This window comes from Charadrius vociferus, unplaced genomic scaffold (genome assembly GCF_000708025.1).
Source record: "Charadrius vociferus isolate BGI_N301 unplaced genomic scaffold, ASM70802v2 scaffold82, whole genome shotgun sequence".
NCBI lineage: Eukaryota > Metazoa > Chordata > Aves > Charadriiformes > Charadriidae > Charadrius > Charadrius vociferus.
Genome location: NW_009647401.1, coordinates 4476880 through 4491075, shown reverse-complemented (window position 1 = coordinate 4491075; position 14196 = coordinate 4476880). Strand labels below are relative to the sequence as shown.

The window sequence follows — 14196 nt, the reverse complement described above, 5'->3', positions numbered from 1 at the left end:
TACAAGAGCACCAGTTCCTCCCCTTCTTGCTGGCTGTAAGCAGTGGCAGAGGGAAGCGTTTGCAGCCCTGCCCACCAAAGGCAGAGTGGCGCATCGGACTGGAACGCTGCTTATGGCTGGTCCCATGTGTGCATCTCGTGCACCTTCATCCCCGGTATCCCCGGGGCTGCAGGGACTCGCTTGCCTTTGTGGCCGGTGTAGCATAAGACCGCTGGAGCACTCCTTCTTTTTCCTGCAAAAGCTGTAAGGAGCTGCTACACCTGAAAGGCTATTTGGGATCCTAGCAAATTCACAGACAGCAAAGGGCTGCAGCTGCAATGAGGTAACAGAAAGGTGTAAAACTAGAGAGAAACAAGGCAGCAAAGAGATCAGCCTGCAAAAACCCATGGACCAGAGTTGGTGGGACAGTTGGAGGGGATAGCTGTATGGGGTAGGAGTTGACAGCACAAAGGAGACGAATGGGGCTGTGCTGTAAAACAGGAGAGATACACACACACACACTGTCCAGGGAAAGTGCCCTTTCTGGTTGCTGTTTTTTTCCCATGTCTTGTCCGCCCCCCCTCACCCCGCAGCCAACTGACCAACTAACCACAGCCTCTCAATTGCTCAATCCTTTCCAGGAAGATTTCTTTTTCCAGACCCCTCACAACAGGCATAGTGGTTTTAGTGCTGGGTAAGGAGGGAGATTGGTTTTTGTTTTTGTTTTTGTTTTTGTTTTTCTTAATTTCTTCTTCCCTTCCCTTATCTTTCACTCTCTTTTTCTTTTTTTTTTTTTTTTTCTGATTTCAGAAACATTCCTCTTCACTAATGGACCAAACTAGGACCTTTTTGAGTCAGAAAGCTAGAAACCAAGATCCCAATCCAGAGAAGCTGAAAGTAGAGAACAGAGGCTTGATATGCCAGCTGAGAGCCGCAGTCGCCAGACTCCTGTAATGGCTCAGTCTTTTTTTCTGGCAGACCTGGTGGGCTCCTGATTCACTCTTTCTCTAAACAGGACTAGAAATGTTCCATTCATCGACATTGGGGTGTGCAGTCTCAAAGCACATTTTGGTTTCAATGAGTCAACAATTTCTAATATTTTCCAAATAGCTCCAGTTGTTTTTTTTCACGTAGAAAAAGTGTGTGCTTCCTGGTGAAGGGCACAGTAGGTTGTATAGTAGCCTAGGAAACAGGAATGACTTTCCATTTGCTGCTCCTCTGCAGCACTTCATTTTCCCAGACACTGAGAGCACAGCAAAAAAATCAAGTCTAATTAACCTCCATCCTCAGCCTGACTCGTTGATATGATACAGTTCATTTAGATCCTGTCCTTCACGCTCCTCTGCTCTCTTGCTTCATGTTTATTGAAGTGCATGCGTGAATTTCTAATAATCCATGTTTAGATGGATGTTTGATGAGTAATCCACCCAGCAAATTTGAGAAATGGTGCTTTATGCAACAGAGGATTTTCTTTGCTTGTCCACTTAAAAATCAATTTGTGAAGCTTTCTGGTGTTTTCTCCCTTTCTCCCTTTTCTTCCCAACCAGAGAAAAAAATAATCCTTCTTCATTTTTTATTAGTAGTTTCAAGTCAGACACTCAGTTCTTGGAAAATCAAGCCTTGAAATTGGTAAAGAAACTAACATGCAGAAACAAACTATTGACATGTTTTGACTTCCTCAGCATTCCTCCTACTGCCTGGGCTTTTGGCAATTGAAACATTTCCCCCAAATTTATAAACATTTGCAAAATGTTTCAGAATCTATTATTTGTTTGGAAAAAAAAAATGGATCAAATAAGTGAACACTAAAGGTGCATCCCCTAGAGATAATAATACATTGGCAAACAACAGAAGAGACGCTTAACAAGTAATTCCATTCTGAATTTCTGCTTGGTTTTCCTTGGGTATTCACTCTAGGTAATGAATACAGCTAATGAGAAAGAGGTATTTCTGCACCCAAATGAGGAACCCATGACTGCTCTCAACATAATGTTTTCACTTTAGTTCAATGCTGTGAAACTTCATGTGCAGCAATGAGAAATGAAGGTAAAGTCCCCAATATCTTGTTTTTATTCTGATGTTGAAAAGGGAAAAATTCTGAAATCTCCCATAGCTTTAATGGGGAGGAAAACAATTTTCTGAATATCTTTTATTTCACTCTCCTGAAGTGGTACTGAATATTGGCTTCCTTTCTCTGGAGTTACATGCAAACCCATCTGGGAGACACAATGTTAAAACTATTGTTAACTATGGGTCAGTCTGCTCAGTAAATGGGCCTGCTTTATATTTTGTCCACACTATTTTTGATACATCTTTCTTTTGTTCCTAGAACTGGAGTAGAAGGCATGTACCCACATGTGCATGTACCCACGTGTACATATACCCACAAACACTGCAGATTGCATTCCTATGTCCCCAGTAAACAAGGAGAAAGTCATTACAAATTCTTAGTACATTTGAAAAGATGTGCAATCTTAGAAGGTTTTAGCTTGCCAATATGTGCTTCCAGGATTGTGCAATATCCTGCGCAATGTCCAAATTGCCATAGTTATCTTTATGATGTTGCAAATGGGACATAAATTTTTGCCACATCAAATGATGGGCACTGGGACAGTGTAGCCATTGAAATTAAACATTGGAACAGCTTAGTAGAGAAAATGGTGTCTTTGTCATCATTTGGGAATCTCTACATAGAGAATAGTTATCTTTGCAACAGACAATGCTTTAATCTAACTGCTGGGGCAAAAAAACCTCTCTACTGTTTACAAGCTGTCTCTTGTGGTTACCAAGGCTCTGCCACTTGCTATGTTGTTCCCAAGATCATAATGCCACTGTCATGTGTGCTGATAGTCCTGCAGTCCCACTTTTGCCTTGCAGTCTGTGCAGACAGACTGTGAGGGTACTGCTTCCTTCAAACCAAGGTCAGCACCTCACTAAGACATGAAGCACTACTTCCAAAGACATTTACAAAGTTTCATGAGGCTCAGCTTCGATTGGAATGGTTCCTTCCCTTCAGTAGACCAGTTGGTCTCCTGAACAACCCATATCCCTAAGAAGGACATTAGCATAACTCCACTAAGTGAATTGGTAAGAGAATTTAAACGAATATACTATGTCTAGACCATCAAATTGGTTTGATCTGTATTTTGCCTCAAGGACAACCGCAGCAAAGGTGTTAGTTGTTGCTCAGGCTGCACCTGGAGCGAGGCACCTAGCATTCCTGGTGAGGAAAACTCCCTGCAGAGCAGAGGGAGGTTCTGCAAACAGTGTGCAGGTGAGCCAGTCTTTACCAGACCACACGGGCACAGTGTAGCTCCAGGCATGAACCACAAAGGCAGCGTGGACGTACTTAAAAAGAGTCCAAGGTCACACTCAGTTCCTGTAAGAGACATTGTGTACGGAGGGTTTCAACCACAAAGCAAGCGTCTTACACCACGGTATAGTGCAGAAAATGACATTTCCAAGTGTATTTATTGAGAAATAGTAAAGATGCACATAATTTTACAAGCTTTTAATTTTAATTTACATTTTCTTAAATTATGTAGGCCCTAATAAACTATAATCTGCTAATACATGACAGAGACCCTTGGCTTCAATTATATCTCCAAAATGCTGCTCTTGCTGGGATTTTGGCTCATGTCACTTCAGCTCCTCTTCAGAGATACTAAATACCATATTCATTTGGAGCATACGCTTGGTGTCAATCCTGTAACGCAGAGATGACTTTTGAACCGAAACCCTGGATCTGGATACAACCTCACAGCTACGATCTAGTCTTCCTATCGCGGGCCAAGTCCATATTCTCCATGAACTCTGCAATTCCAATTGGCAGCAGGATTTCATCTGCCCCAACATGAAGTGTTCTTGTATACAGAATTTTGATTTGGCCTCGTCTCCCTTGTCAGTGCTTGCACTGGAACATCCTCCACATCTGCTTTAGATGCAAACACTGCTGCTCACACCGGATTCGAATGAAAACAGATATGGGAGCTAGCTGCCACCTATATCTTTGTGCACAATCTCCGTAAGCATCTAAAAATAAGCCTCATTTTTACTTTTTCTTGTCCTCTTTTACTGATATGCTGAACTGCAGAGAGTTATATCTATTTAAGATACTATCTTGTGACTGCAATCACACCGTATTTGTATTCTGCAAGCTGACTACTCAAATTCCTAATGAATGTTCAAGTTCTGTACCGACTGAGAACTGCTAGAGTATCAGCAAAAGGCATTATATTCTATACTTCATTTGACCAAAATACTTGCAAACATTACATTGTGCTCAATCTTGGTTGTTGGGGAGAGGCTGAAGGGAAGGCAGTTTCTGATTAATATGCTGTTGAATTAAAATGCGTTCGATGTCAGAACGACCAGCCTTCAGTTTAATCTACTTAGGCCCATCTGGAACAGTCTGGCATGACTATGTCTCTGCCTTGGTAATTTTCTCCTCTGTATTGTTCATGCAGGAAAATGCATCAGAGTAGTTTCTCTCTACAAGGCAGGTGTGTGTACGATACACTTCCATTTAAAGATATATAACAATTTTAGTTTAGCAAGAGAGTATTTGTGCTCTGAAATTTTGGTTTAGAATTTCAGTATTGCGAAGGCTTTTAAGCTAAATCCTTGAATTGTCTTTGGATGGATTTTTTGTGGATTATTTATTTTTTACATTTAACTTCTGCTATGGTAGCACACAGAATCCAAGTTAAAACCAGAACTTTGTCATGCTCTGTAAAACTTCCCTCCTTTTGTCTCCATCTCCTCTCTAGAAGTCCAGTATATTAATTGAGCCATACCTGCCACAGAGAGCTAAGCACAACTCCAACGAAGGCACTGCAAACCTTTTATAAGAACCAACGGTTGTTGCTGGGCTATTTTTTGTTCTTACATCTGATTAGGAAAAGAACACTGAAAAAAAAGCTGAACAAATAACTTGAGAAACACTATTGCTTCATGCATTTAAATAACACTATGACTTGTCAAAAAAAAAAAAAAAGAAGAAAAATAAGCTAGTTCACCATACCAATTTTTTGTTTTATAAAGGCTTTTACGTTGAGATTCTCATGCAATGTTATGATGCTGGAACTTGAGGACGGCTTTGTTTGAACTTTTTTCCTATGCCAGTAGAAACAATTTTTTCCCACCTGAAAAACTACAAAAGCTGGTACTACGGCTTTTTATGAAAAAATGTACTTCCAAGCCAAATTTGACTAGACAGTTACTGTAAATATAAAGAAGGTACGCATCATTTTTACTTAGTCAACACACAAATCTATCACCCAAATAATGATTTTATATGTGGCAAGCCTCATGTGATGATGTCTGTAAACTGCCCAGTGATAACAAATTGCCATTAGTTTGTTGTGTGGTGACTTGTATATCCAATTCCAACACAGCAAAGAAATCCCATTTTTATGAATTTATAGAGGAGTTTTGCCTTGGACTTTTAGTGGCTCCAGGCTTTCACCTACCAACTAACTTTCATATAACCTACAAAGTTTAAATCAACTGGTACTACTACCTGGTAACTAGACACATGGTGGCTTCACAGCACACAGAGAGGGAAGATCTTCACCTCACTGTGCTTGTGTAGGCATCCTGGAGTTTGTGTTTAACATCTTCTGTTGCACACACCTCTTCACGCAGTCAGAGCACAGGCAACGTCTCCATGTACAGTGTTAAAAATCAAAAAGTAGTTTCCATCTTCTGCCATGAGAGACGGACTACTTGCTGTTGTTTCACAGTGCTCGAGCTCACGTGGAGCGCTAGGGACCCTGTGTGCAATATGGACTTTGCTCATTTTCCAAAGCTGAAGGGTAGCAAAAACTTGCAAGGTAATTATCACTGTATCGACTGCAATTTTTAATAGAAATGATGAAAATTAAGGTAATATTTTTTCTCACTATTTCTTCATACGGATCCCCTCCTTATCCTCTCCTCAGACGCCTGACATGCTACTGAAATTTCTGTTGCAAAAACATTCAGGGGTGCTCCTGTGTAATATTGTCGTGCAGTCAAAAATGGGTGAGGAAAATCATGTCAACCCAAAACAGAAGACACATAAACGTGGAACAGAATGGAAAAGCTACCAAAATGCTGTTATATTTACCAAAGTGAACTTTGCTCCTGAAATGGCCAATGTCATCATGCCAGCAATTTCAGCAGCTTGTGTTGATCCTGGATATACTAAATGTGGCATCATTTGTGCATCTGACCAGTAAGAAATTCTTTAGTAATTTTTCATTCCTAATGAACTTGTGTTCTATTCCCCATCTGGGCTTAACTCCACATTTTCACCTTCCAGTAATGCCACCTGCGCACTTTGTCTGCTGGGTGGGAACTTGTTCTTTTATACACAGCAGATGCACTCACTGTATGGCTTTCAGTGGACTAATTCATGAATATGGCTCTTAGTTCTCTTGTTGGAGAATCAAGAAATGATGCTGAAGGTGTTAAACCCTTTTTTTTAGCTTTCAAGGTAGCGGTCCCCAGTATCAACCTCCCAACATACTCTTACTTTCCTCAATCAGTGGAATTATTCAGAATCCAAATAAAAACACAAACTTTCCTTTATTATTTTTTCTTACTGCAACAAATGCTTAAATGCTTTGGTGCAGCCTTGCTCTTTGATTTCTTTGAATTTCAAATTTGGTCATGTCAAAAATTATCACAAAGGTTTTTTTGTTTATCTACATAGGTTTTAACCAAAATTACATTATAACACACGAACACAGTCTTCTCTTTAAGGCACAACACATCATTATGCACATTCTGTTTGCCAAACTTATAAAAGAGACAATATTATATAACCCTCTCCCTCCCCTGCCCCTCCCAAAGAAAGAAAAATTGCATCCACTTCCAAAATCAGCTGCTAATAAAGTCACAGTAAATTATTTTCATCAATAATTTACACAAATTACAGGTCTAGACAGGATTGTCATTATACAGTCTGAGTGCATTCCAATTCAGATTTTCTGGGTTAGGTAGGCTAAAGTCTGGTTCAAACCTCAGTGCTGAGAATATATCCCATTTTGAGGAATGTTGTTGAACACCACCTTGTCGGCTGGAAAACGCATGTTGGTGCTTTGCCAGTTCGAGTCCTTTGTTCACTCCTGTCAGGGCTCACTTGGTGTGTACCAGCAACCTCCACAGTTTTAATTCATTTAAAAACGTTGCATATATAAGACCATAGAGCTTCCTTACGTAGCACTAACTTTTTAACTCCATTCAGCAATCTGAATTCTTCAATTTGGAATTTTTAATTCCAAATATTTCTTCCCTTCTTAAGACAATTCATATGTGTAAAGCCAGAGGCATCGAATCACACATAAAAATTCAGTGTACTTGAAATATATATATATATAAAAAAAAAGGATCGCCAACTTTAGAACACAGTTACAAATACTCTAGTTCCAGTGCTTGATGGAGAGCCAAGAGGTCCGAATGACTGGATATCCTCCAGAAAGGCATGTTGTGCTGTGTTTGTTAGAGGGGGGAAATGGTCAGGAAAGGTGAACGCTGTGACACAGGGCGGTACATGACACGCGAGACTAGTCAGATTACCACCCCGTATTTTACACCACCGTGTTTCTGGATTGATTTTTGCTAGTAAAGTACTGACAAAAATCAGACCAAAATAGATCTGAGCTTAATAGTTCAACTGAAGGTAAAATACTTACATAGTCCTTTTTAACAGTTTCTTTGGAAACAGACGGTTATTTAGTAAGGGCTATTTGCCTACTGTTAGCATGCAAACTCGTACAAAGGAGCATTGATGGGAAATCCATTTTTGCTCCACTTACTACATTTTGCATGGGACCAAATGATCATTTCAAGGGCTGTAAAACTTTCATTAAAAGAGGCTTCACACACAACACTTTGAAACAGAGTTGAATTACATTTTTGGAAGAAGTGTGATATATATTTTTTTGCTGTTGGGGGGGGGGGGGGGGAAGAAATCTGGTTTGGGGAGAGAATAATGCAATTCTGGTTTAAAAAAGATAATCTATGTTGCAGAAAGCATCAGTGTCGGTGAGAGATGCAGATATATGCACTATTCTCCTTTCAGCAATTAATCAGAATAGGAAAAAAAAAATACTTTCATGTTCTGTTCAGATCTATTTGTAATGTACTGTATTGATTTCTCTCTCTGAATTCTGTATCTATTCATGCAATATAGCCAACGTTAAGAAAAAAGCATGCCAAACTGGGAAGTACACAATCCAACCACCTTTGTTTAGCACAAACTATAAAAGACCCATCACCAGTACTGTACCTATATTAAGGAACCATTTGGAATGAGCATTTCGGTTATTTTCATTTTGTTCCTGTTTCAGATACAACATTAAAAGGGCACTTTATTTTGCTACTCCTAGCACAACGATATTTATATCACAAATTTTTTCAGTTTCTGCACACTTCCAGGGTTATACTGGGAAGTATGGTGCAAATTACAAATGTCTGAACATTGAAAATTTATCTGGTGAAATTTAGACTTGAATTATTATCATAAGAAAATGGAATATTTCTAATGAAACAGTTCTTTTTTAGAAACAGAGATTTGGTGTGCAATCTCTATGTTGTGTTCGTGTTTCCTTTTGCAGATATGTCTTTATTGAAGCAAATTGTATGTTCATCATCTTTGCTCCAGTAAACTACAGATCTTCATTTATGTTAGTAAAAAATTTGCACAGTCCTTTAGATGTTTTTTCCACATTCTCTGTACCACTTGTCTTGAAACCTCCCTGATTTCACCATTTAAAGACAACCACCACCAAATCTTCATGTCATAGCACTTTCTCTCTCTTCTGTTTATCTTTAATTTGCTTGAAGCTAGTTAGACACTTCTGCTGCAATCATTTTTCATGTATTTTTAAAATAACTTTGCATTTTTTTTCTTTCCAAACTGAAGTGAAGCAAATGCTAGAATCCAAATGGTTCATTTGACTCTAAGTTTTGATCTCATCATGCTCTTATTGCCTTGCGTCTGTGGACTGAAATTATTTGTCATTCTGCCATTGTGCAACACTGACAGAAATGCAAACAGAAAGGCTTGCATTAGTAGCTACGTATCACACCAACATTTCAGGAGACAGGTTACCTTTTTTGCTGCCTGTTCTTCTTCTACACCATCCCCAATTACAACATATACTACTTTTCTGCCAAACCTTTGCATTATTCGTTCAAAGCAACTTTCTTTTCCTGGAAGATAAATGAGATAAGAGTTCAGAGTGAATTTACCTGATTAGCTGCATGTTCCTCATCTCGGCCATCTCCAATCACAACATAAGTTATGTTAGTGCCAAATCTGGACACTATACGCTCAAAACAGCTCTCTTTGCCTGAAAAACAATGCACTACTTATTCAAGCTATCAAGTGAGTTATGGTGAAGCCCTACAAAGGATTATTGCAGTGATAAGACATTGTTACTACTACTTTTTAAAAGTTCCCAGCCTTGGGATTTAGAGCCAAGACTGGTAAGAAACGATTAACTCCCTTAGTGATACTAAGCTGTTCCAGGTAAAACTAAATCTCTTAAGAGTTACAGGAAAGCCACTAAGACAAAGGAATTAGCCGCACTGCAAAAATTAATAGATCAGTGAATGAATAATTGCATTTAAGTACTTCCATATTACTGCAGTAATATTTTTTCAAGGAAAGCTGAAATTTTAATTCTAATGTATCTGCAACAATGAGTGACGTAGCAATGGAAAAAGTGTTCAAAGAACAATGGACAAGCAAAATAAAATTAGTGAAGCATTTGGCTCTTTTGGAGAAATGTGGAAGCAAGCAGGCTAAGCCAGTAACAACAATAAACAGGATGGAAAGGGACCAAGTAAAGTCATCTACCGATCTTCTCATTGTACTGCCGGTTCGGTTTTATCAACAAATGCTCATGCTATCGATCCTAGAACTGTCCTCATATGATGATTTCACTGTTTCCACAGGTGATCTCCATATTTAATGAATCCTTTCCATTAGGAAGTTTCTTTGACATGCGACCTACACGTGCCCTATTGCAAAGAAATCATCACCTATTGTCATACCTCCCATCAACGTAAAGATTATTTCTCTCTGCTCTGCAATTGTTTTTTACCTTGTTTGTTATTATGTCTATCCCCGCCCCAGGTTTTTCAATCTCCTCTCACAAGCTCATGATTTATAGATCTCCGATTCTTACTGCTCTCCTCTTGCTTTTTTTTTCAGCTGGCCCACAAAAAAGGGCTTATGATTAGGAAAAGCAGCACGTGTATTAACTGTTGAGTGAGGACCACATTTCAGTATGTGGCAAGCAACAGCTGCAAATATAGTCCTGTGCTCAGCACAGCACAGAGATCACTAAGACAAAAAGTACAGAGAGATTTTGTACCCCAGAATTTGCTGTGCTCCTGACAGGGGTGTAACAGCGGCCATACTGTTCCCAGAAGGAATTTCTGGTGCAGAATTACTTTGACAGAGCCTCCAGAGACTGTGCTCCGCTTCACCACCCTCTTCTGTGCTGTCGGCACTATTTCTTAATGCTCCTTCCTTTGGTCCGAGCGCAATCTCAGTGACTGAATCCAACATGTACAGGCTGTATGACAGATGACATCCATTCCAGAGGCTGCTCAGTACCATGTGGTATTCGGGATACTTCGTACCTTGTTTTAAGTTTTTCAAGTATTTGAGGTATTTCTGCCTAGAGGACAGCTACAGCTAATTAAAGGATGACTGAGGTAATATTTTTTCCTGACATTGTTAGAATATGCATTGTTTTTTCCCTTGTGACAATCATTTAGGAAACACATTGTAATGCTTTTGTCAATGAGGTGTCAGACTCCATGTTATATAAGGTGTCAGAGGTATAGAGATTAAGCATTCCTGAATTAATAATTGGTAAATCATGAACTCTGCCAAAATTATTAGTCATTGTAGGCTGTGTCACATTTCACATGAATGATAACTTTTCTTGGCTTACAAGAAAATTTTGGATGCAATTTCCAAAAACCTTGAATTTCCAAACTGTAATACACCAGAGGTACACAGTTATCAACAGAATAGGGAAGTGCCCTTGTGGCATCCATCAACGCAGCTTCTGTTGGTAACAGTTGTCATTACCATCACCGGTGTACTATGCTTCCAGAAAAAGCTCATGAAGCGGTGGCCGAGCTTACATAGGGCTGAAGGTCAGAGCAGAGACTGTCAACCAAAGTTCTGCTTCGATTTGCATTCTGCACCATACTTAGGAGGTTCTGAGGCTTTTAATCAGTACGGGGACCTTTATTCTTTCAGGCTCCATTGAAAATAATGGGAATTTGGAATTTATCAACATAAACACATCCAAACATACGCCGCAATGCCTATATCTTATAACTAACACTGTAAGTGTCAGGGAAGTGACTTGGAATCCATCCATTACTGGCAAAAAAATATTAGTGATGAAGTGCAGTCAGAATGGAGAGAGGAATAATTTTCTTACCTATTTTGGTTGCACTGTAAATATTTTCAATAGGAAAAGCTCCTCCTAAGCTGTATAGTAGAACTTTTGCAAGTGCTGGGATAAGCTGGGTTGTTGTTACCAACACGTTTACACAGTTACTCCTAAAATGAGAGACATAGTTTAAGTTTAAATAGTTTAAAACCATTACCCAAATGCTGATGAGGCGAACCAGCTGTGGAGAGCATATTCAGGATTCCTCAATATTTACTTTCACTCACACAGCAGTGTGCTCAGCACCATCACTTCCAGAAAAATGCACATAAAACTTTTGGCAAAATCCTTTAAAAAAATATGCAGGCCTGATTTGTAGGAAATATTCCACACTGGTTTATAAAAAACAGGTCCTTGAAGATGGGCCCACTAAAATACAGCCATGTAAGATCACCAAATACTTCTGAAAATAGGCATTTTAATTCTTTGAAAGCATCATTTGCAAGCTGGCAATTAATTGGCAGTAGCTACGAGCCAAATAAAAGAGTTAGAAGAATGCAAAACCATCATTTGTTACTCCTGCCTTGAGGGAAAATAAACAGACAATACACATTTCTGCACAATGACATCACTTTCTTCATGTCTCAAGAGTAAGAATATTTCTGAGAAGAGGGAGAGATAAGAATAATCACGTTAATAAGCTAGCATTGAATGCTGAGGATGAAAACTTGAATGAAGAAGTTGTGCTAGCAGCTACACAGCAGAAAAATCAGAGCTAAGCTGCTTTAGGCACTGACAGGCTGGACCATGAGTGTGACCGTTGTGTGAACATGGACCTGAGAGCAAATAGTTGTGATTTTTCCTCCTGGTTCTTCCACAAATTCCGAGCAAGGTCTTAGGCTTCTATTTCTGCCTTAATGTATCTCAATTTCCAGTCAGTAACATATAGGTAATGTTTAGCTGCCTCGTGGGTAGCTTCTGAAGATTTATAGCTGTACAGTTCTTTGAAGACAAGTCAAAAGACTATTATTTAACAGCCCTGAGTAACTGATAACGGTTTTCCAGACTCATCCACCTATGCTCAACTGGCCCTCGTTGCCAAATGTCTTTTTGAAGACTAGTAACTAGGAAAGAAACACAGAACTAAACGCAATGGCTTACTCAAATTTTTTAATTTTTTTCTCTTTAGGTGCTTAAGACACTGTTAAATAAACAACAATTAAGAGATAAAATATAGCAAAATTTGTTATGTTTAAAATAAGTTTTTCACATCTTTCCAAGTCTGTTCTTTCCACTTGACACTGTGTCTTTTCCCAGATATGTTCAGAAGGCAACATGGCTTAGCATTATTTGTTTTTATGGTTTAAAACCAGACTTTTTGAGGATTTCTGATGAGATACATATTGCATGGCTGAATAAGCAGCAGCAGTGTTCACAGTTTTATTATTTCAAAGGAACAATACATTTTATGTCTCATCACTGTGAACCCCGAGTTTTAACTCAGTTAAAACATATTTTTGCTCCTCTGAAAACTTAAGATATATGCTTAAGCATAATGATATGTCTGGAAGGACAGAAGGACATATTTTTTTTTGTGTTCTGGGATCTACAAAGTATTTAGGTAGCACTGTGAATAGGCACAAACATTGAAGTACAGAACAGAAAGACAAGGAGTTCAGAGGATGCTGCCCAGCAGATAATAAATTAAAGGCTGGCTCAGAATTCTATAATGCGCTTTCAGTGTACACAAGGACATTTATCACATTTTGAAAGACACTTCGTACTGTCTTTAATAAATGCTGGGATTGCTGAAAATGAAATAATTTTCCACGTAATTTTTCCTATGTCCTATTCAAGATTCATATTAGACCTCTTCTTCAAAGGCACAATTTATTGTAATGTAAAAAGTAAAAAATAGCCATTACAGTTCCAAACCGATAAATATTTTTACAGTACACTCAAATACGTACCTTGTGCTGATAATTGACAATGATTTAAGTGCATTTGTTAGCCAGGAGTCTGTCAGAGCTTCAATCTCTGCTCTTAATTGCAACCATGCATCTCTTTTAGCGGGACCCAGAAGTCCTTTTATGTAAAAAAACAAGAAAAGAAAAAAACCAAATTAAATAATATATGAACTGGAATGTATAGATTTTATGGTCATTGTTTCTATTTTAAATACCACTAGAACTTGACTAAACATCAAAGAGAAAATCCATTGTCTTCAAGGCTCAGTAAATTGGTCTCTGTTTTTATTTGCACTCCACTATAACAAGCAATGTCAGAGAGTATTGCAGATACTAATAATTAGTTTTCTGAGGTTTTTTTTTGTTTTTTTTGGTGTGTGTCTATTCAGGCTACTTTACTATGTTTCAAAGCATACCTTTCAGAAATACATATTTTTAAAACCGACTTCTCACAGGCATCTTACTCCCTCATTATCAGAGGCAGTGACAAGGAGATCCATGCCATTGGGATCATAGGCAGAGACACTCACAAAAGAAGAGTCTTTAGAATAAACTTGCCTTTGCAGTATCTGCATATGTTTAAAACTGCCCTGCTTCTGTTGCCTTTTAACAGCTGTTTTGAAATAAATAGATATGTATGTTATAAAAAGATTATTTAAAAAACTAAGAAGTAGAGGATGAATGCCCACTAAGGATGGAATATATTTCAGAAGCAGGATTTGTGGGAAAGAATATAAAAACCTTAATACAATGCACCACATATCTGCACTCTGCCTTTGCAATGATTGTTCCTCTTAGTGCGCTTCCCTATGCTATGCTCTTGGACTTAAGTTCTTACC

The 14196-nt window shown here is 38.6% G+C and overlaps 1 protein-coding gene across 4 annotated transcripts in view; it reads right to left on the bottom strand.

The window, feature by feature from the left end:
* Positions 1 to 7374: 7374 nt before the first annotated feature.
* Positions 7375 to 14196, bottom strand: part of EYA4 (EYA transcriptional coactivator and phosphatase 4) — a 50249-nt gene continuing 43427 nt past the window's right edge. For all 4 annotated transcript variants that reach the window (XM_009880174.1, XM_009880175.1, XM_009880177.1 and 1 more), the window contains 4 exons: positions 13361 to 13475; positions 11439 to 11560; positions 9080 to 9180; positions 7375 to 7455 (listed from right to left, as the gene is read on the bottom strand). In XM_009880174.1, coding sequence (XP_009878476.1) covers positions 7375 to 7455; positions 9080 to 9180; positions 11439 to 11560; positions 13361 to 13475 — 419 coding nt within the window. The remainder of the gene's footprint in view (positions 7456 to 9079; positions 9181 to 11438; positions 11561 to 13360; positions 13476 to 14196) is intronic.